Genomic DNA, 24,549 nt, shown 5'->3' with positions numbered 1-24,549 from the left:
TACTTTCTTATTCACTTTGTTATTTAAATAGGATATCTATGCTAGAGAAATTTCGGTTTTTCCTGCGCCAAAGGGACAAATAATAACATGGAAGGAGTCTTTACTTGATACACCTACCTATAGTTGGGTATGCTTGTTTTACAATGTTCCTAAAACGGGCGTGTACTTTTTCAGGTAGGAGATGTCGCATTGTCCATATTGCACAGTATGGTAGTGATGATGCTGGAGAGGTTGTTACACCAACCCCCAGAGTAAAGAGGATCTTGTCAAGCTCACGTTGTCTTCCACATATTGCACAAGTAATATTTTTAAGTGCCTGTCCTTCTATTGGTTGTCTGTGCTCTTGTCCCAAATTGGGTAACTGAAAATAAAAAATTGCTAAAAAAGCAGAAAGTTATGCTTATTATTGTATCTTTTGTTTATTTACCTAGAGAGCCTGAAAAATGTAAAGGTTGATATGTGGTTTCAAATAAGTTCCATCAACCTTTGTCCTCAAATATTTGAGATTTTCAATCTGGCAGTTCTATGATTTGTCTTCGCTTAGGGATAGTAAGTCGAGGATTATGTTGATGGATATGCGAGGGTGGGGTACAACATTTCTGACTTCTGTTAAAAGAGTTCTCTACCTACTAAATTTTGCTTGTACGTAGATCTGGTACAAGTTGGTTCAAAAGAATTATGAAGGGCTGTTCATTTTGTTTTTCCCTTCCCTCAATCTTTACTCGCTTCAACGAGCAGGCCATTCTTTCACGTACATAAAGCACTGGGCCCCTTAAAGCATTCCTTTGGTTATGAGCTTGGTTACATAAAAGATTGATGTGTGGCACGTAGAGTAAAATAGGATCAGAGCTTTATCCTACAATAAACCGGTTGCCTTGCAAGCCATTTAAAATGGGAGTCAGTTGTCCGGTATTTATGCTTATTGTCACATGAGATGCACATTGGAGACTGATTGAGCAAACAATTGTAGAACGGTCACTGGAACTGTTTCACCTCCTTAAACTAAGATATAGTTTCCTTGTAATATGCACTTAGGATATCCGCATGTACTAGTATCCTTAAACTCCTGGTGTTTTAAAGATGCAACTTTTCATATTTTCTTGTGCCTTTTCATGGCAATTATATTATAACACTTTCACTTTGGAAGTGGGGTAACTTTTGTTCCTTTCTTTGCCTTCCACAGAGGTTTGAGATGTTTTCGTTCTTTTTTTTTTTTGTTTTTAAGCTGAACTAGGCAGTGGCTAGATGGTGGCTCCATCAATATGCACATTGTTTCTCAATTTCAGAGCATTGGTTAATGAACCAAACTCTTTCCTCTATTTCTTATGTGCAGGCAATGCTTTCTGGTGAACCGACTATTGTTGATGCTGCTGCTGCTCTGCTGAAAGCTATAGTTACTAGGAACCCAAAAGCAATATCTAATTATACAGTACGGGCGCATTTTATTTTGCTCTGGCTTACCCTGGATCTAATCTTATTTCAATTGCCCAACTCTTCTCAGTGACTCATGTTTATCAAACTTTTCATGGTGGTGAGGAAGCCGCAGTTTCCTCTTCTCTACCTTTGGCGAAATGAAGTGTTTTGGGTGGCCTCTTACCTGAGTCATTGCTTTATGTACTGGAACGTAGCGGCCCTGTTGCTTTTGCCGCAGCAATGGTTTCTGCTTCTCACACTCCTGAGATTATTTGGACACACAAGATGCGAGCAGAGAATCTGATCCGTCGTCAGGTAGCCCTGAATCTGCAACTGGAGTTTGCTATTTGTCTTTCACCCCAAGCATCTTTTGTTAACATTTAGTTACTAGGAACCCAAAAGCAATGATCCGATTATACAGTACAGGCGCATTTTATTTTGCTCTGGCTTACCCTTGATCTAATCTTATTTCAATTGCCCAACTCTTCTCAGTGACTCATGTTTATCAAGCTTTTCATGGTGGTGAGGAAGCTGCAGTTTCGTCTTCTCTACCTTTGGTGAAACGAAGTGTTTTGGGCGGCCTCTTACCTGAGTCATTGCTTTACGTACTGGAACGTAGCGGCCCATTTGCTTTTGCCGCAGCAATGGTTTCTGATTCTAACACTCCTGAGATTATTTGGACACACAAGGTAGTCCTGAATCTGCAACTGGAGTTTGCTACTTGTCTTTCACCCCAAGCATTTAGTATTTACATTCTAAAACATGGTGGTACTTGAGTCATCCTCAATGCAAATAAGTGCTGCATTTAACTCACAGTTTTATTTTATTAGGTTCTTCAGCATCTTGGTGATTTCCCTCAGAAATTGGCACAGCATTGTCATTCCTTATATGACTATGCTCCAATGCCACCAGTGACATATCCAGAGCTGAAAGATGAAATGTGGTGTCATCGTTATTATCTTCGAAACTTATGTGATGAAATTAGATTTCCTAATTGGCCTATTGTTGAACATGTTGAGTTTTTGCAATCATTGCTAGTAATGTGGAGAGAAGAGTTAACTCGATCGCCAGTGGAACTTTTTGAAGAAGAAGCTTGCGAGATACTAGAGATTTCCATTGATGAAGTATCCAGAGAGGATGCCCCTAAGAAACCAAGTTTTGAGTCAGTTGAGGAGATACCTAATATATCAGAGCAGATTGAGTATATTGATGAGGAAAAGCTCAAGAGACAGTATAGGAAACTTGCAATGAAGTATCATCCAGACAAAAATCCTGAAGGGAGGGAGAAGTTTCTGGCAGTGAGAAAGCTTATGAGTGCTTGCAGGTATGCCAAATTCCTTCATCCTGTGTGAGGATCTGTCGTTACTCATAAAAAACGGAGACTATATGATTAAGCTTGAGAAAAAAAAAAGAACATATAGAATCTTATGAGCTGCCAGATCTTATTTCAAATGAATTAGTCGACTTGTTTAGACGCCGTTTTTACAATTAAGCTGTTTATTTGACTGGTAGAAAGTGCTCTAAAGGTATTTATGCTGTCAAGATGAGCCAAATGCTTTTTTACACATATATATGGATATCAGTATTGGTTTTAAATATATCTTGGAACTAGGAAGGACACGGGGCTATATATATATATATATTTAATTCTTAGATATGATACTACCTCAATTTAAGGTGTGGACCAAGAAATAAATTTAAATATTTAAATTTAAGTGGCTTTTGCGGAAGAGTGAAAATGTAAATCATAGGGCTTTCCTATGAGGTTTAGACTAATTACATATGTTTCCCTTTGGTTTTGTTGCGTCCATCTAATATTTCATTCTGCAATCAGTAAACTTCTTGGAATATGATCAGCAAAGTTGGACAAAATTCCTAAGTTGAACCCTACATATGAGGGTTTTTATGAGGCATGTCTTTGGCCGGAATGCAATCCTCTTTAATTGGTTGTTTTCTTCATATTTGAGTTCCATGTTTCATATTTTCTTTTTAGTGATCTACTGCTTTCTGATTCCTCTCCCTTAGGTGAGCATGGAAGGATTGCAAGGTCCCCAGACTTGGAGGTTGTTGCTTTTCTTAAAGGGCCAGTGTATTCTATATAGGCGATATGGGAATGTATTGGTGCCATTCAATATCCTATGCTCTTAAGTGCCATTACAGTGGACAAGGATGATAACAATTGTCTTTCCTCTGATCGAGCACATCTTCTAGTTGCATCCTTGGAGCTTGTTTGGTTGACGTAAATTCATCATCTGCCTTTAATTTCCATATCATTCTTCTTTAGATAAGTACTTTGTAAATGTACTTTTGCTTATGCTATTTCCATTTAACTTTCAGGTGCGAGTCTTCATCATTGAATGGTGAAGAGCTTGAGAGAGATGGTGGAATACCTCTTCTTGCAACCCTCCTTTCCCGTTGCATGTGTGTGGTCCAACCAACACTGAACCGTCCACTACTATTGTTGCTAACATAATGCGAAGTTTTTTGAGTCAGTTTGAAAGTGCGAGAACTGAGATGCTCGTATTTTCAGGATTAGTTGATGAGATTGTTCATTGCACTTTATATTTCTTTCTTTTTTTTTCTTTTTTGTCTTCCATCTTTCTTTTAAACTCTTCTAATGAAGTTCATCACATAATTTTCTTTCAGTTACATTTGCTACACTTGGTGAGAAGACCATGGTGATGTTCCCGGAAGTGCTTTAGTATTGGTGTTCCGTGGTGCAGGTGACTATATATGCTATCATATCTTTTTTATCATTTGTCACCCAATGTTGTGTTGCTGGGTTCTCATTTTTTTGGATTTTTGACTAATTGGAGCGTATTTCTTCATTGTTTTTGCTACTCTGATTTAATTTTTGTAGTAATAATAGCCTTTGTGTTCTACCACCTTGCATGTTTGCTTCTTTGTTGCTGAAACTCTCTTGTTCTCCATTTTCAACTTTTTTGTTCACAACATATATAGTCAAGTAACATATAGTAAAACTCTTGTAAAGTTAATCTGCTCCTGTGGTAGAGATTGTGTTCTTGCTTGAGTGCTTGGACCCACGTTGAAATAACTTCCTCCTCGTTTATACAACTCTTTGACAGCATAAGAATTGGAGGGTGATGAATACAGTTGTTGAACAAAATCTTCCAGCCAAAAAGGTGAGAATCGATCCATCCTCGTACACTCTCATTTATTATTTAAACGGGTATATAATTGAAATAATACATAAGTGGTGTTCACACTTTTATTATAGTATAATATAATAATATATATAACCGTAAATAAAAAGAATACTAAGTTATTGCGTATATTATAAATTTGTGAATAATTTGCTATTTTATTTCTTCATTTATGAGTGCCATTAAATAATTTTATAATTAACTTTTAGTTTTTAATTTATTTGCATGAGATAATGGAGATAGTATTTGTCATTTTTTATATTTCTTCTTTTTTGTGATGACAATTACTCTTATAATAATATATTGTTAAATTATGTATACTAACTTTGTAATTAGTTAATTTATGTAAAATCAAGTTAGTAGTTGAATTCTAACTTTGATGTTATATGATGATTGGATTCCAACGAAAATGGTTAATATGCAAATTATATTGCATAATAATAATTATTTATGATTTATTATATATTGAAAATTATTTGAACTGAGAAAGTCACCATTATTTTATTTATTTTATATTTTTTTACTTATTAATTAAATTTTTTATTTCATTTGTCGTGTTGTGGAAAAAAAATATTTTAAAATTGATGGAACGAATTGGAGTGCTACAACTTAAAATTTTAATTGATTATTTAATTTAGAGATCAATTAAGAATTTAATAATTTAGAAATTACATATTGCTAGAATTATTATTAAGTAGACCAAATATTTTAATGCAATATATATGTTAAGTAGTAAGACATCAATTATTTATAGGCTTGTTACACACACACACACATATATATATAATTATATTTGTTGTCATTATTTATGGTTTAATGATTTTGAATTTGAATGTTTATAAATTTTTACAAATTTGGTTTGAAATTTGACCAAATTCGTAAGAATTTGTAAAAGTTAAAAGATAAAATTTCACATCAATGGCTAAATAAGTCAAAATTAATCTTATATGTAAATATTTGGAACATTGGAACCATGTGACCAAGGCACTTATTTGTATTTTTTGAATTTTAAAGTAATTATTTTTAAAGAAATTGTCTACATGCGTATTATATTATACAATTATATTTTTTTTATATTATATATAATTTACTATAGAAACAAAAATATATTTATTTGCGTACTTAGAATAAGAAACTTGAATTAATTGTACATAAATTGTTTATAATTATATTAGTATTTTGTGATTTATTATATACTATTAATAATATTTTTATATTATTATATTGTTACATATAGGGTAAATTATATTTATGGTTTTTTTTTTTGTTTTATTCTCTGTGTATCAATGTTATAGGAGAAATTACATGTTTTTGATTCTTACTTTTAAAAAATCTATATGCCTTATATAATTATATTTTTCATATCATTTATGATATTTATTTGCTTTATTAGGCAATAAAAAAAGAAGAAAATTGATTTAATGTACAAAATAAATAAATAGTCCATATGTTTATTGTTTTTGTAATTATAATTGAATTTATTGTATTTATAGTTCTCATGTAGGGTTAGGAGTTAGGATATAAAATGATGGCATTATAACTAATATTACGTCATTTAATCAACATTTTTAATTAATTTTTTTGGGGACATGTCATATATATATATAAGATGATGTTAATATCATTATATATTTATTTTATAAGTGTAAAATTTTTTATCAATATTTTTGGATCAATTCCTAACGAAAAAGGGTTAAGCCTAAAACAATAAAAGTTTCAGTGTGTGTAACTTAGAACTCTTTGGAGGAAAATGTAATTTTTTATTTTTAAGTTAATCCTAAATTTATTCATTAATTATGTCAAGTTAGTTGCTTATTTTGTTAATAAAGTTTTAATGGCAACTTAGTTATTTCTTTAATTAATTTGTTAATCCATAATAATAACTAGATAATTTTTATGGACTAGTCGTTATGTACATAATAAACATTAACATTATTGTGTATAAATTTTTATAGATTTGGTTTGAAATTTGATCAACTCCGTAAGAACTTGTAAACATTAGAGATAAAAAATTATATTAGATAAAACACAGTAGCTTGTGGAAAATATATAATAAAAAAAGTCAAAAATAATTTTATATGTAAATATTTGGATAATTAAATAGTAGTGGTTTTAATAATTAAATGATATCTTTTGTGTTAATTTTTAATAGAAAAAAACTTAGATGGATAAGTCAGTTTTCTAATTTTTTATGTAAGTTAATATTATTACTTTAAATTTTGATTTTGAATAACATAAAAAATTAAAAAAAAAACTAACTTATTTACATTAAAATAAAACTTCAATTTATTGAAAAATTATAATATATGTTCAGAGTTTATTATCAATGTATATAATCTAACATTACTAACATATCCTTGCTTTGGATGTTTTGCAATACACTTAGTAAATAGAAATTAATTTTTAATTTATTAAAATTCTTATTTCATTTATTAGAATTTGTGGCAAATATTTATTAAAATTACAAGTTCTCTAACTTTTTATTTCTTAATTGTCAAAGTTCATTAAAATATTTTCAATAATAATTTAATCAAGTAAAAGTTTTATCTCAAATTCTATTTAAAAGTTTATTTATTTCATATTAAAATAAATAATTTGAAAATAGGAGAGAGAATATTCCACGTTTTTTAGTTTTTTATTAAATTATGGGCAAAAAGAATATTTATCTAGTTAGGTAGTGGTCTTAAAAATTAAACTTTATGAAACATAATTTTACTTGTATATTATTAAGTTTTGAAATTACATTTATATGTTCTGTCAAAATTTTTCATTTATATTTTACCTTTTCCGATATGATTTTACCTTTTTTGATATGATTTTACCTTTTTCGATATGATTTCGACGTAAAATGTTGACATTGGCAAATAAAAATTATATAAATTTTGAATTTCTTCAGTCATTGAATATTTTTATGTATATTTTTGTACTTAGGATGAATATAGGTTATGTATATAAAATGAAGCTAATATATGATAAGCACAAACATATTACATCTAAATGTGATTGAGGGGGTAAAATTTGTGTAACTTTTTTGCTATCGTCAATATTTTTCGTCCAATCCTTAACAAAGAGGGTCAAATTAGGATTTTTTTTTTTTTTGAAAAAAAGTGTAATTCCCATTTTTAAAAGCGATATAAGTATAATGAATCTTAGTTAATCATTTTTCAATTATCTTTTTTAATCATATTATATTATATTATTTGATATGTTGAGGTGGATAAGTTATTTGGTCCTTATTTTGTATTATCTTTAGATTTAATGGTGACTTATTGTTTTCATGAGTAGATTTGAATGTATTCTAATTATTCATAATTTCTTTAATATTATGCTTATATATTCCTATTTATATTGTAGCTATTACTTAATTTTGTTAAATTTATAATTATAATCATATTATTAATCCAACGATGGGACTGCATATCTTTAGTTTTTCTTTTCTTTTTTTACTTTATGTATTCCAAAAAATAAAATTAATTATTTAGAATTAAGAATAATTTATGTACAAAATTAAACTTAAAATTAAATAATAATAGAACTTTTGAAGAATCTATATGCATTTTATAATTATATTTGTTGTTTATTTATGAATTACCATTATAATCATTTCATATTATTAGATATATATTTATTCGCTTTATTAGGCAATAAAAAAAATAAAAAAATTGAATTTATTGTACAAAAAAGTAAATAGTCCATGTTTTAGTATATTTGTAATTATATATCATATTTGTGTTTATATATTTTCATGTATATTTATAATTTTCATGTAAAATTAGGAGTCTCAAACACTAGCACACCAAAAAATTCACACACTAGCACTTCTCTTGCATTAACTCCACTCCCGCTCGCCGGCGACGAGGAAACTGACGCCGGAGATGGGGCGAATGTTGACGAGCAGAGGGTGGAAGACGCCATGGAGGTAATTGAAGACAAATCGCATTTTTGCGCCGAGGAAGACGCAGTGATGGGTGGCTGTTCAATGGAGGAGACCAGCGAGTTATTGCCTCTTTCGCACTCACATGGGCTTGGGGAAGGTAAGGGCGGTTTTTTGGCCAGAAATAACGTTGATTTTCATGCTGGTTCGTCTTCCCCAAAACTAGGGTTTCGCGCCTCCGCAGAAGACAAAAAGTCGCTTGAGGAAGATGAAACGACACCGGCAGTTTTGGCCATGGCTAACGATGATGATCGGATCGCTGATGGTGGGGGAGACTACCCATTGCCTAAAGACGCGATCTTGGCCACGTTTGATGAGAATACGATGCGCCAAAAAAAAAATTAGGGTTTTCCAACGACTCTTTAAGCTCCTTCAATGGCGGATGAACAGAGAAAACCTTCCCCATGGCAGAGTTTCTTCACCTAGCTAATGCTGTAGTTGATGATGGAGATGAGGACTCCAAGAAATCACTCATGGAACTGAAACGAAGGTGGGAGGAACGAACAGGAGTCAAAACATCTCGCCGGCGAACCACGCTGCTGCGGCCTGAAGACGAACCACCTCTCGTCAAAGGATTGCGACAGGCTGTCCGGCGAGTTTTCCGGCCGGGAACAAGGAGATTAACGCAAGAATCAGGCGGACAGATTATGGGTGCAAAATCTATGTTTTTTCCGGCGGAAACTACTGTGAACGGAACGATGCCGGCTGTCGGTCGAAAAACTGACCCGGGGGTGGTACTTCAACGGCCGGCGACGGTTGCTGATGTGAAAGGAGTGGCTGTACGAGATGCTGACGTGGAAAAATGTGTGGAGCTGGAAGATGGGATGGCAGATGAGGTGTCCCATGACATAAGCCCTAAACCTAGTGATGTCACCACTGATGTCACCATTAATGTAACTGCTGACTCTGTCGATGTCATCGGTGATGTCACACTGGATATTTGGAAGAAAACTACAACTCCTTCGTTTGCGAATCGAGCTTCTACGGGTATTCATTGGCAATATTCCATTGCATTGAACTCGGAAGTTGATGACAAAATTGCCCAAGTTTTTAATAACTCGTCCCGAAAAACGCTCTCATATATTGCCTCAATAATGCAAAATGGGGAGGTTGTGGTTCGCCCATCTTTGGATATTATGTGTGATGGAGGTAAGCGTTGGAAAACTACTACAGTTGGATACTTTCTAGGAAACCGGCCGTATTTCCATCATTTGAAGGAATACGCTCAGTCGGTATGGGCCGCTCTGCGTGAGGTAACAGCGACAACTAATGGCTTTTTCTTACAATTTAAAACTGCCATTGATATAGAGGAGGTGATAGAAGGGGGTCCATAGATGTTTCATGGGCAGCCAATAGTACTACAGAAGTGGGAACCGGGCATGGCTATGAGGAAATTGAAGCATACACAAATACCTATCTGGATTAAACTTCAGCACCTTCCTATGGAGTATTGGACAACGGAAGGGTTGAGTACTATTGCAAGTGGAGTGGGTAAACCCCTCTACCCAGATGCGATAACGAGGGCATGCACGAGACTAGATTTTGTTCGTGTATGCATGATGTTAGACGTTACACAGAAGCTGACAAAATATATTATAATCATGACACCGAATGAGGATGGAGGGGAAACATCGTGTAAAATTGATGTCGGATACGAATGGCTCCCCCCCAAAATGTACGAGCTGCATGACGATTGGTCATATGACAAAAGATTGTGAACTGAACAAACCCCTCCATCCGAAAGCTAACGTTGCCCAACCACCACCGGCCACTGAAAACAATAGGAAGGCTTCGAATATTGATAGTACAGGAGTTGGAGCTTTGAGAAAAGACGAGGATGACAAGCACAAGGAACACAATGCCGACAAACACAACGATAGGGGTAAGGCAGTGGTTTTATATAACGCCTTTGATGTTTTACACTACCTCGATGACACAGATGAGCCACCTAGGGGTCTTAACATATGCAGCCCCACTGGACGTGATCCATGTTGAATCTAGCCGTGTGGAATGTCCGTGGGCTGAACAAACGAGACCATCAGCTCGCATTAACGGACCTCGTCTCTGAGTACAGGTTACACTTCTTGGGCATTCTTGAAACTCGAGTTCGTATTACTAATGTCATGCATATTCAGTCATTTCTGTTACCTCAATGGAAATGGTTTGTAGACTATGCCTCTGTTGGAAATCGTATCTGGATTGCTTGGGATGATAATTTATTGGATGTTTATATTCTTGATCTGGGCGAACAATTTATTCACTGTCGTATTACTATTAAAGCACTCCATGAATCTTGTATTATTACTATTGCCTATGGTGCCTCCGAGGTGATTGATAGACGAACTCTATGGCATACATTGGGGACATTGGCACCGCAGTGCTCAAATGACCCATGGCTGGTGGGAGGGACTTCAATGCTGTCCGTGATCTAAATGAGGTTTGCGGAATATCAGGAGATATAAGGATAGCTACGGAAGAATTTAATGCTGGGATTCAAGTGGCCGGGTTGTAACCACTGCCCATGAAAGGAGAATGGTACACATGGCACAACTGCAGTACGACAACACGGAGTTTATGGAAGAGACTGGATCGAATTCTAATGACCGATGGTTTGCGAGGTTTCCTACCTCATCATATCATAGTCTTTTACCCCGTACATCTGACCATTCGCCGCTTGTCCTTCATGGGGATTCACCGCAACATAATGGAGGTATGTTTCGGTTCGATAATTACCTTACCAACTTGCCGGATTTTATCCCTAGTGTTCAGAATATTTGGCAGGATGAGGTGATTGGTGTGCCTATGTATGCGGTGACACGTAAACTCAAGCCCCTAAAACAGGTCTTCAGATAGCAGAGAAACAAGGGGGACTTGACTCGTAATGTCCAATTGGCAAACGGTTTTCTTGATGAGGCGCAAACATTGGTGAGCTCGGACAGACAGAATGAGTTCTTCCTTTACCTGGAACATTGTTGCCGGATGGTGTATGCAAAAGCGACCAAGACTGAGCAAATTATGCTACAACAGAGAGCCAAGATGCGGCGAGGAAAATCTTGCAGATTAATGATGAGCATGGTACCACTCACGGATCCAGGGGATGTTGTGCATGAGTTTGTTTCTTATTATCAGAACCTCCTTGGAGGTAACAGACGTCGAACATTAATGGACATTAACTACCTCAGACCATGGGCGAGGCATATACTTTCTGATGAGGAGGCTAGCCACCTACTATCACCATTCTCACCAGAGAAAGTGAAGTTAGCCTTGTTCGACATTGCAGAGGATAAGGCTTCGGGCCCTGATGGCTACTGGTCAGGATTTTATAAGGTTGCTTGCCCAGTAGTGGGAGCAGAGGTGACAAGGGCGGTACTGGATTTATTCTCTACGGGGAGATTACTGAAGCAAGTCAACTCTACACTTTTAGCTCTGATTCCAAAGGTTCATACTTCTATGTCTGTAAGTGATTTTAGACCCATCTCATGCTGTAAGGTTTTATATAACATCATTGCTAAATTACTTGTCCAACGGTTGAGTGTAATTTTGGACATGTTAATTAGCCCTTGTCAGGCAGCATTCATCCCGGGAGAAGCATTGGTGACAACATTATGCTAGCCCAAGAACTATTTACGGGATATAATCAGGCGCGACTCCCCCCAAGATGCGCATTGAAAGTGGATATTAGAAAGGCATATGGCACAGTTGAGTGGGACTTCCTGGTAGCGACTTTGCACCTTTCTGGTTTTCCACCAACATTCACCAGATGGATTGAGGAGTGTGTTACGACGGCCTCATTTTCGATTGGTCTTAACGGAACTCTCCTTGGGTTCTTTAGAGCGAGGGGACTTCGGTAGGGGGATCCTCTATCTCCTTACTTGTTTGTGCTTGTTATGGAAGTGTTGTGTTTGGGACTTTCACAATTAATTGAGCAGGATTTATGATTCACATTCCACTGGAAGAGTGAGCCAGCGAGGATATTCCAGTTGGGATTCGCAGATGATCTCATCCTCTTTTGTAAAGCTGACAAGAACTCGGTTAGAACCCTAAAGGTGGGACTGGACAGTTTCGCAGAATGGTCGGGCCTTCGGCTGAATATTCGAAAGAGTCACCTAATTGTCTCCTGGTCTGCACAAGAAAGGAAAGAACAACTACTATCAATCTTGGGCTTTCAGGAGGGGCACCTCCCAATGAGGTACTTGGGCCTACCTCTAATTTCATCTAGGCTTTCTATCTCTGATTGTCAGCCACTTTTATCTAAAATTGACACTCGTATTGCTGGATGGGAGAGAATGTCATTATCATATGTTGGTCGGGTACAAATCAGAAAAACAGTTCTTTCAGCATTGAGCTTGTATTGGGCTTCTGCATTCATATTACCGAAGGCGGTTATTAAGGAAGTGGAGAAACGCCTACGAGTGTTCCTCTGAAAAGGCACTTCAGGCACAGGATATGCCAAAGTTGCGTGGAAAGATGTTTGCAATCCGGTGGTGGAAGGGGGACAGGGTATTAAAGATATTGGTATACTCAACCAAGCCCTAATGACAAAAAGTTAGTGTGACGTCATTAGATGTGACCAAACGTCTATCGGGGTTGAGTGGCTACAGCGTGGATGACTTCGTAATAATTTCATTTGGACAGTTGATGAGAAGGGAGGATCGTGGATTTGGAGAAAGATGCTTCGACTATGTAGCCTCATCCAACCAATGGTGGAGCTGCAAATTGGTGATGGGAGAAACTTCTATCTTTGGAAGGATCCATGGCATCATCTTGGATCCCTGATTACTAGATTTCTACGTGGACCGAGATTACTTGGGCTTGATGAATCTACCAAGCTGCATATGGTTATAGTTGACGGCCAATGGCACTGGCCTCTCATTACAGATTTGGAATGCCTTCAGATTATCTACACATTACCCCTGATTCATGGTGGTGAGGATAGAATCATTTGGCGATTTTTCGATGGGCGTCCCACCGCCCAAGCTCTGTACCAGCTTCTCTGCCCACCTAGATCAAAAGTAGGATGGACTTCACTACTTTCGGGTTCGTTGAAGATTCCACAATATTTCTTTATCTTATGGATGGCTATTCAGGAAAAATTACCGACGACGGATAAACCTTAGCTCGCAAGGGTGTATTCTTTGTGACGGGGACCCAGACGAGACACATTCCCACTTGTTCTTCGATGTTGATTCAGTAGACGATGCCTTGCAGCACTACGGCAAATTATTCGATTCGCGTGGCCCAATATAGAATGGGCAAGGGATGTGGAATGGGCAACTAGAAAATGGAGAGGGAAACATATCATTATATTGCATATAGAGCGCTACTTGGGTCATTCGTTTACCATATATGGCGGGAAAGAAACTCGAGATGGTTCCAACAGATTGAACATTCAGAAAAGATATTGGCTTCTTCTATAGTTGACGATATTAGACAGAGGATTTTAAGTGTGAATCTATCTAGGTCCATTAGTACATGTGCTCTTTATAAACTATGGCGTATCCCTTGATCTGTCGAGGGATAGCCAATTGACTGTTGTACTGTACTATTATTAACTTAATGACAATTACCTTTACCAAAAAAAAAAAAATTGAATTTCATCACTCAATTAATACTTTTAGTTATATATATATAGAATGAGGTTTATATTATATATTTTTATCGAAAAATTAAGAGACCCCCCTATAATAATAGGAATGTTCAAAAAACTCCCTATGAAATTAAAGTATTAAATACTCCCCCTATAATATAAAATAAAGTAAAAAAAATCCCTTTCCTTACAAAATTGGGCGACACGCGTTTAGACTGCGATTTTTCTATGAAAGTACCTTTTTTTTTTTATATATTTTTGTCCTTCTCTCACTTGTAATATATATAATATTATATATGAATTTGATAATTCAATATTATTTATATAATTATTTAATTAAAATATTATATTTTTTTAATAATAATAAAATATTCTTTTATATAATAATTAGTTAATTATTTATATAATAAAATATTATTTTAATTGAATTAAAATTAATTATATATAATTATAAAAAAAACAGCAGTCGTCGTCCAACGCAATGAGGGCGATGCCGGATGGCCAGACGTGGGCGGCCAACGACGCCCAAATGGAGGGAGGGGGAGGGGGAGGGATGGGAACAAGGTGTTGGAGGGGGGTTATAATTGTTATTTTGATTTTGTTTTATAAATTTTAATTGTATATATTATAAACATATTTTAATAATTATATATATTATAAACATATTTTAATAATTATAAATTATATATTATGAATTAATATAATTATATATTAATAAGCCTACTTTGACTGGTTGACTAGAAGGGGTGTTTTCATCATTGTTTCTAAAAAAATAGACTCAAATTTTGATCAGGGGACGGTGTGATTATTTATTCGTAACATAGAGGTGATTTTTTATATTAAAAATTTCATAGGGGAATTTTTTATATTTTGTTATATTACAGGGGTCAAAATGCATTTAACTCTATATTTTATTGTTATAAGTGTAAAATTAAACTTTTATCAATATTTTTTGGACAATTCCTAATGGATTAAGTGTGGAAGTTTGATTGGTGTGTGCGTAATTTTAGAACTTTTTTGAAGAAAGTATAATTTCTCATTTTTAAGTTAATATTGCTTATAACAATGTGGTTAATTTATTATATCTTTATAAAAGATATAATTATATCTATTAAATACAAAATTTATTAATTCTAAAATTAACTACAAAAGAGAAAGAAACATGACTAAGTCTTTCTAAAAATAAAGTATAAAAGTAAAATAAGTTTATAAATTAATTTTAAATAAAAATAAAGATGAGACGTACAAATTAATTTTCTTTATCTTATTTTCCATTAATGAATTTCTTTATATATTTGTACTTAACTCCTAATTATGTTTTAGATTAAAATTAGCATATTTTAATTTTATATTACCAACAATAATAATATTCAAAATAAAACTAATTAAGTTAATATTATTGTTTTAAATTGTAATTTAATAATGTTTTATATTATTTGTATTTGAAAAATTTGTATTACTTCAAATCTTATAAATTTTAGATTCACCTCAAGATACTTGGTAGTACTATAAAAATGTAGAAGCTATATTTTTTCCTTATAAATGTTCATGGATAAGTAATTTTATAATTAATTTATTTACATAAATTAATTGAGATAAAATTATAATAGAATATTTATGTTTCATGTTACTATTTTTTTTTAAACAATTATACCTTTTTTCGTATTATACTAGATTATTAAATTATGTGTAGTAATTTAACTAATTTATGTTCAAATTATTAGTTGGATTTCAACTTAGATGTTTTACGATAATAGGATTCTAACAGTTTATACTTATATTATATTCTCATTATTTATAATTTATTATATTTAAGAAATCATTATTTGTAATGAGAATGTTACAACTATTTCATTTATCTTATAATCTCATAAATTAAATAATTAAATTTCATTCATCTTGTAGCATTCAAAAGATTTATTTTAATGATTTCAACGAGCACTGGCTACATAAGTGTATTGTTCTAGTAGTTTAACCTCTTCCATCAAGTATTAGACATGTCAAATTCTGTTCCTTGCTAATGATCTCCATCAATCAATTCTTCATTTATAAACAGGTATTGCTCGAGGACAACGTCAAATCATGCATCAGATCGACAATCTGAGCAGTCTCCTCCATGAATATAATGGGGAAAAAGGTCTCTTCAAGGACGAACACATCAGACAGGAGGAGCACAGGACTCTTTGGTTGTCGTCGGTGTTGGAATCCTACTGCTCAGAACAGTGCCGTCACAGAAATAAATGTGAATTGCTGCTCGTTTGTGCTTACTCTATGGACTGACTTTCTGACACGTACTCTACTGATGGGAAGAAAATACGCACTCTGCAATAGGAAGACTACAATAAATTCCAAGTGGAGGAATGCATGAAACAACAGTTGGGCATAAATAATGTAATGCATCAAGCAGCATACAATAGGCTTTGTTTCTGCTGGGGATGAGCATGATTGATAATCGATATTTAAAGATCTAGAGTATATGTTTAATGCATTTAACGAGGATTTTTTATTCATTGTATCGATCTTTTTACAGTTCAATTTTTCCGTTTTCTCATTATCTCTTTCTTGTTCATCATGTAAAGCCTATGAATATAAAGTTCTTATTGTAGCAGGAATAATATGTTTTACCATCGAAACTATACGGATGTTTTACTTTACTACTTGCATAATTCTTTTTGTAATGTGTTACTTTTCAAATTAATTCAAAAACACACTTTTCCTTCGGGAACAAGTATTTTATTTTAGATGGTCAAATTATATTAAATTATCACAGTTTGCTTTCTAAAATTTTAGAATTTCCCACTTTTTCATTCGACTTGGGGCCGTTCACTTGGGGTTAGGATAAATAGCCTAATTTAATGAAAGGTTGTTTCTTGTTTACTTTGAGTGTTGGGGCCTGGGCTTGTGGCCCAAGCATGGTACTATTATTATTTGGACTCAATTAATCACCAACGGAGGGGGTTTATTTATCAAGTCTAGTAGTTCCTAGGCATTACAAATATATGTTTTACTCAAACTCTACTCGTAAAATATTCATTATGTCTCAGCCATTCTATACCTAAAATAATTGGATCTGATATGAATCTTTAGTTACATATTAAAATAGATGAAACAATTATACGCATTTCTTTATAATGATATCACTAAAATATATTACTAAATTAATTTATTAAAAATATTTTACTAACTTGCAACTAATAAAATAATCAGCAAGTGCAGATTAAATATCGTTGAAATGTATATAATATATTTTTTTTCTTCAAATATGGATCACTACTGTTCAATTAAAGATAAAAGCAAAAATTAAAGAACTTATAGGAAAAAATTATGAAAATCATATTTTAACTTTAGAATGATTGTTCTATCAATTAGAAATTGCATTCAACTTTCTTTTCATAAGTTTTTTTATAATCTAAATTCAAATAAGTTTTATTAGTTCCATATTAGTCGAGTTCGACTTATCAGTTTACGTTTAAATCAATTTTATTAAAAATTTAATTTAGAATTGTTATTATGAAAATAAAGATGAAAAAATTGACCTATTTTTTCTCAAAATATCAATACATAAAAAAAATTTAATAAAGTATGATTTTAAGAATTTTAGATGAAAAATAAATATAATCCATATTTATAGAAAACTACAAATTCATTAATTTTTAAGTTCACAGATAAATATAAATGTTCACGGATAAGTAATTTTGTAATTAATTTATTTACATAGATTAATTGAGAAACATTATAATAGAATAATTTATCATATTTCATATTACTTTTTTTTTAACAATTATACCTTTTTTCATATTATACTAGATTATTACTTACATGTAGTAATTTAATTAATTTATGTTCAAATTATTAGTTGGATTTCGATTTAGATGTTTTATGATAATAGGATTCTAACAGTTTATACTTATATTATATTATATAATTATATTTATTCTCATTATTTATAATTTATTATATTTCAGAAATTATTATTTGTAATCAGTTCTAAAGTCAGCATTTTATGTCCAAACTTCTAATTTACATGACAATTATAAATATACATAAAAATATAGAAACACAAAGAAGATATATAATTACAGATATACTAAAACATGTACTATTTATTTTTTTGTACAATAAATTCAATTTTTTTCTTTTTTTTTATTGCCTAATAAAGCGAACAAATATATATCTAATAATATGAAATGATTATAATGATAATTCATAAATAATACAACAAAATATAATTTATGAAATGCATGTAGATTTTTTAAAAGTGATATTATGATTTAATTTTAAGTTTAATTTTGTACATAAATTATTCTTAATTCTAAATAATTAATTTTATTTTTTAGAGTATATAAAGTGAAAAAAAAAAGAAAAATTAAGTTAGGTATGCAGTCCCATCGTTGGGTTTTGTTATACTTTTTTTTTCCTAAATATTTGAAAAATCTCCCTTATTTCGCTATACCATCAATTTTGAAATAAATTCATATAATATTCATCAATACATCAATGAAAGTCCTGAATAATCATTTATTGATTATAAGCTATATTTTTTGTTTAGTAATTAACTAAGCATTATTTTAAATTTCATATTTGTGGATATAATTATGTATTTTATAATCATCTATTTATAAATTTAATATTAACAGTGTGAAAAAGATAATATACATATAACATGTTTATTATATTTTTTAGTTTATGAAGATAATGTTTAATTTTAGCAGTTATTCAAACAAAATATTATTTTTGAGTGCAAGACATTTATACAGGAAATAAAATAATAATATTGACTTACATAAACGCCCATTCACAATAAAATAATAATATTGGGGTAAATTCAGAAGTATTATATCCATGATTTTATCATAGTAGGAGGAGCTATGAGAAATAATAAATATAAAATTTCAATTTCTCTGATTTTTCATATTTGATAGAGGCATTTTTAGTAAATATTAAAAAATAATTAGCAAAGAACAATATTAATATAAAGATAAAGAACGATGATTTTAATTGTTTGTTGAACTATAAATATTAGTTGTTATGTGCACATAAGAAAATCATGCAATAATAACTAATTAATAAAATAATTAAATTGATAAAATTAATTAATACCTACAATATAAATAAAAATATATAAGCATAATATTAAAGAAATTAAAAATAATTAGACCACATTCAGAAGAGATCTACTCATAAAAATAGATAAGTGACCATTAAATCTAAATATAATGACAAAATAAGGAAATTCTAAATAATATAATATGTTACGATTAATGGAAGAGAATTGAAGAATGATTAATCTAGGGTTAAATCGCTTGGGAATTACACTTTTATTTTAAAAAAAATATTCTAAAATTACACACGTACACGACGAGGTTCCTTTCCTCATCCTATCATAGCCTCACACCACGGACGTTTGACCACTCGCCGCTTGTTTTATATGGGGATACACAGTAACATAACGGAGGTATGTTTCGATTTGATAACTACCTTACCATATCACCTGATTTTACCCCCAACGTGCAGAATATTTGGTACCATGAGGTTGTCGGTGTGCCTATGTATGCGATGACACGTAAATTGAAAGCCCTTAAACCGGTATTCCGGCTGCAGAGAAGGAATAAGGGGATTTGACGTTGAATGTCCCGTTAGCCAAGGGATTTCTAGATGAGGCACAACAATTGGTGAGCTCTGACAGACAGAATGAGCTCTTTTTAAGTCTGGAACACTACTGTCGGATTGTATATGCAAAAGCGGCAAAACTCGAACAAATTATGTTGCAGCAGAGAGCTAAGATGCAAAGGATGAAGGACGGAGATCAATACTCCCGGATTTTCTTTCGTAAGATTGCTCAGAGACGAGTGATGAGGAGAATCTTGCAGATAAATTATGAGAATAGTACCACACATACAGAACAAGGGGAGATTGCTGATGAGTTTGTCTCATACTATCGGAACCTCTAAGGAGATACCAGACGACAATCGCCGATTGATATTCGGTATCTTAGACCGTGGGCGAAGCATATCCTTACTGATGAGGAAGCTAGCCACTAGATATAATAAATTAACCACATAATAATAAGCAACATTAACTTAAAAATGAGAAATTATACTTTCTTCCAAAAAATTCTAAAATTACACACACCATTCAAACTTCCACACTTAATCCATTAGGAATTGTCCAAAAAATATTGATAAAATTTTAATTTTACACTTATAACAATAAAAATGTAGAGTTAAATCCATTTTGACCCCTGTGATATAACAAAATATCAAAAATCCCCCTATGAAATTTTTAATATAAAAAATCACCCCGATGTTACAAATGAATTATCACACCGTCCCCTGGTCAATTTAAGTCTATTTTTTTAGAAACAATGATGAAAACACCCCTTCTAGTCAACCAATCAAACTAGGCTTATTAATATATAATTATATTAATTCATAATATATATAATTTATAATTATTAAAATATGTTTATAACATATAAATTTAAAATTTATAAAAAAAAATCAAAATAACAATTATAACTCTCCCAACACCTTGTTCCCACCCCTCTCGCCTCCAAAACCCCCTCTCCCCCCTCTTCCTCCCGGTGACCGTTCCTCTCCCCTCCCCTTCCCTCCCCCCACCGTCCATTTGGGCGTCGTCGGCCGCCCAGGTTTGGCCAACCGACATCACCCTCATTGCGTTGGACGACGACTGCTGTTTTTTTTTAAATTGTATATATAATTAATTTTAATTCAATTAAAATAATATTTTATAATATAAATAATTAACTAATTATTATATAAAAGAATATTTTATTATTATTAAAAAAGTATAATATTTTAATTAAATAATTATTATATAAATAATATTTAATTATTAAAATTCATATATAATATTATATATATTACACGTGAGAGAAGGACAAAAATATAAAAAAAAAAGGTACTTTCATAGAAAAATCGCAGTCTAAACCGTGTCGCCCAATTTTGTACGGAAGGGGGTTTTTGAACTTTATTTTATACCATAGGGGAAGTATTTAATACTTCAATTTCATAGGGATTTTTTTTAACATTCCTATTATTATAGGGGGGGATCTCTGAATTTTTTCATAAAAATATATAATATAAACCTCATTCTATATATATATGACTAAAAATATAAATTGAGTGATATAATTCTAATTTTTAAGATCACTTCTAAGGTCAGCATTTCATGTCCAGACTCCTAAATTTACATGAAAATTATAAATATACATGAAAATATATAAACACAAATATGAAATGATTATAATGATAATTCATAAATAATACAATAAATATAATTATAAAATACATGTAGATTCTTAAAAGTCCTATTATTATTTAATTTAAAGTTTAATTTTGTACATAAATTATTCTTAATTCTAAATAATTAATTTTATTTTTTAGAGTATATAAAGTGAAAAAAGAAAAGAAAAACTAAAGGTATACAATCTCATCGTTGGATTAATAATATGATTATAATTATAAATTTAACAAAATTAAGTAATAGCTACAATATAAATAGGAATATATAAGCATAATATTAAAGAAATTATGAATAATTAGAATACATTCAAATCTACTCATGAAAACAATAAGTCACCATTAAATCTAAATATAATACAAAATAAGGACCAAATAACTTATCCACCTCAACATATGAAATAATATAATATGATATGATTAAAGAAGATAATTGAGAAATGCTTAATCTAAGGTTCATTATACTTATATCGCTTTTAAACATGGGAATTACACATTATTTCAAAAAAAAAAAATTCTAATCTGACCCTATTTGTTAAGGATTGGATGAAAAATATTGACGATAGCAAAAAAGTTACACAAATTTTACCCCCTCAATCACATTTATATGTAATATGTTTGTACTTATAAAAAGAATATATGATAATATTAACTTCATTCTATATACATAACCTATATTCATCCTAAGTACAAAAATATACATAAAAATATTCAATGACTGACGAAATTCAAAATTTATATAATTTTTATTTGCTAAGGTCAACATTTTACGTCGAAATCATATCGAAAAAGGTAAAATATAAATGGAAAATTTTGACAGAATATATAAGTGTAATTTCAAAACTTAATAATATATAAGTAAAATTATGTTTCATAAAGTTTAATTTTTAAGACCACTGCCTAACCAGATAAATATTCTTTTTGCCCATAATTTAATAAAAAAACTGAAAAACATGGAATATTCTATCTCCTATTTTTAAATTATTTATTTTAATATGAATAAATAAACTTTTAAATAGAATTTGAGATAAAACTTTTACTTGAATTAAATTATTATTGAAAATATTTTAATGAACCTTGACAATTAAGAAATAAAAAATTAGAGAACTTGTAATTTTAATAAATATTTACCACAAATTCTAATAAATGAAATAAGAATTTTATCTTCAAATAAATTAAAAATTAATTTCTATTTACTCAGTGTAATGCAAAATATCCAAAGCAAGGATATGTTAGTAATGTTTGGTTATATACATTAATAATAAACTCTGATCATATATTATGATTTTTCAATAAATTGAAGTTTTATTTTAATATAAATAAATTAGTTTTTTTTTAATTTTTATGTTATTAAAAATAAAAATTTAAAGTAATAATATTAGCTTACATATAAAATTAGAAAACTGATTTATCCATCTAAGTTTTTTTCTATTAAAAATTAACACAAAACATATAATTTAATTATTAAAACCACTACCTAACAAATTATTACTTTTAAAATCATAAAATTTATTTATTATGTACACACAGAAACACCACAACAACTAGTGCAAAAAAATAACTACCCACATAATAAATTAACAAAATCAATTAAAAGAAAAATGACAAAAGAAGGAACAACTAACTTTGAAATTATTAAGTATGACCACATAGACGATTTATTTAATTCGATCTTCATCTTTTTTTATCCCCTAATAAAGCGAATAAATATATAATAATATGAAGAATATGATTATAATAGTAATTCATAAACAATATATATAACTATATAATATGTATGTAGACAAATTTAGTACATAAATTATTTTTAGTCTAACTAATTACTTTTTTTTAGTACAGAAAGTGCAAAAAAAAAAAAAAGAAAAAAAGTTATTTTGTTATTTCATTATTTTAGCCTTTAATATACTATGCATGTAAATAATTTTTTAAAAATCCTATTTTTTTAGAGTACAAGAAGTAAAAATAAATGTCATGGTCACGTGGTCCAAATATTTACATATAAAATTATTTTTGACTTTTTTTATTATATATTTTCCACAAGCTACTGTGTTTTATCTAATATAATTTTTTATCTCTAATGTTTACAAATTCTTATGGATTGGTCAAATTTCAAACCAAATCTATAAAAATTTATACACAATAATGTTAATGTTTAGTATGTACATAACGACTAGTCCATAAAAGTTAACTAGTTATTATTATGGATTAACAAATTAATTAAAGAAATAAATAAATTGCCATTAAAACTTTATTAACAAAATAAACAACTAACTTGACATAATTAATGAATAAATTTAGGATTAACTTATAAAAAATTATATTTTCCTCCAAAAAGTTCTAAGTTACACACTGAAACTTTCATTGTTTTAGGCTTAACCCTTTTTCATTAGGACTTGATCCAAAAATATTGATAAAAAATTTTACACTTATAAAAATAAATATATAATGATATTAACATCTTCCTATATATATATATATGATATATCCCCAAAATAATTAATTAAAAATATTAATTAAATGACGTAATATCAGTTATAAGACCATCATTTTATATGCTAACTCCTAACTCTACATGAGAACTATAAATACAATAAATTCAATTATAATTACAAATATAATAACCATATGGACTATTTACTTATTTTGTACATTAAATCAATTTTCTTCTTTTTTTATTGCCTAACAAAGAGAATAAACATCTATCTAATAATATGGAATAAAAATAATTCATAAATGATATGATAAATATAATTTTTAAAAGTAAGAACCAAAAACATGTAATTTGCCCTATAACATTGACACACAGAGAATAAAACAAAAAAAAACCGTAAATATAATTTACCCTATATATAACAATTAATAATATAAAAATATTATTAGTAATATATAATAAATCACAAAATACTAATATAATTATAAATAATTTATGTACAATTAATTCAATTTTCTTATTCTAAGTACGCAATAAATATTTTTTTCTATAGTAAATTATATATAATATAACAAAATATAATTGTATAATATAATACGCTTGTAGACAATTTCTTTAAAAATAATTACTTTAAAATTCAAAAAATACAAATAAGTGCCTTGGTCACGTGGTTCCAAATATTTACATATAAAATTAATTTTGACTTATTTAGCCATTGATGTGATTCTTCATCTTTTAACATTTACAAATTCTTATGA

The 24,549-nt window shown here is 30.7% G+C and overlaps 2 protein-coding genes across 3 annotated transcripts in view; both read left to right on the top strand.

Moving 5' to 3' along the window:
* Positions 1 to 24,549, top strand: part of LOC148789426 (dnaJ homolog subfamily C GRV2-like) — a 69,681-nt gene that overhangs the window by 9,255 nt on the left and 35,877 nt on the right. The gene's annotated exons all lie outside the window — the stretch shown is intronic.
* On the top strand, positions 1,861 to 16,525 carry LOC148789427 (dnaJ homolog subfamily C GRV2-like). 2 transcript variants are annotated; one of them, XM_088884506.1, is made up of 6 exons: positions 1,861 to 2,102; positions 2,244 to 2,737; positions 3,439 to 3,652; positions 3,751 to 4,136; positions 4,500 to 4,556; positions 16,155 to 16,525. In XM_088884506.1, the coding sequence occupies exons 1-3, from the start codon at positions 2,058 to 2,060 to the stop codon at positions 3,440 to 3,442; spliced, it is 543 nt and encodes a 180-aa protein (XP_088740632.1). In that variant the 5' UTR covers positions 1,861 to 2,057; the 3' UTR covers positions 3,443 to 3,652; positions 3,751 to 4,136; positions 4,500 to 4,556; positions 16,155 to 16,525. The 2 variants fall into 2 exon arrangements, with proteins under 2 accessions (XP_088740632.1, XP_088740630.1); XM_088884504.1 differs by lacking the exons at positions 4,500 to 4,556; positions 16,155 to 16,525 and having other exon boundaries at positions 3,751 to 4,298.

Source organism: Sesamum indicum, linkage group LG1, assembly GCF_026168435.1.
Source record: "Sesamum indicum cultivar Baizhima isolate 11 linkage group LG1, ASM2616843v1, whole genome shotgun sequence".
Taxonomy (NCBI): domain Eukaryota; kingdom Viridiplantae; phylum Streptophyta; class Magnoliopsida; order Lamiales; family Pedaliaceae; genus Sesamum; species Sesamum indicum.
This window is presented reverse-complemented; position numbering and strand designations above follow the sequence as displayed.

Excerpts from the sequence above, each read along its gene's own strand:
- LOC148789427 (XM_088884506.1), top strand. The coding sequence starts at position 2,058 with ATGGTTTCTGATTCTAACACTCCTGAGATTATTTGGACACACAAG. Across the intron at positions 2,103-2,243 it reads AGATTATTTGGACACACAAG|GTTCTTCAGCATCTTGGTGA; the intron begins GTAGTCCTGAAT and ends TTATTTTATTAG.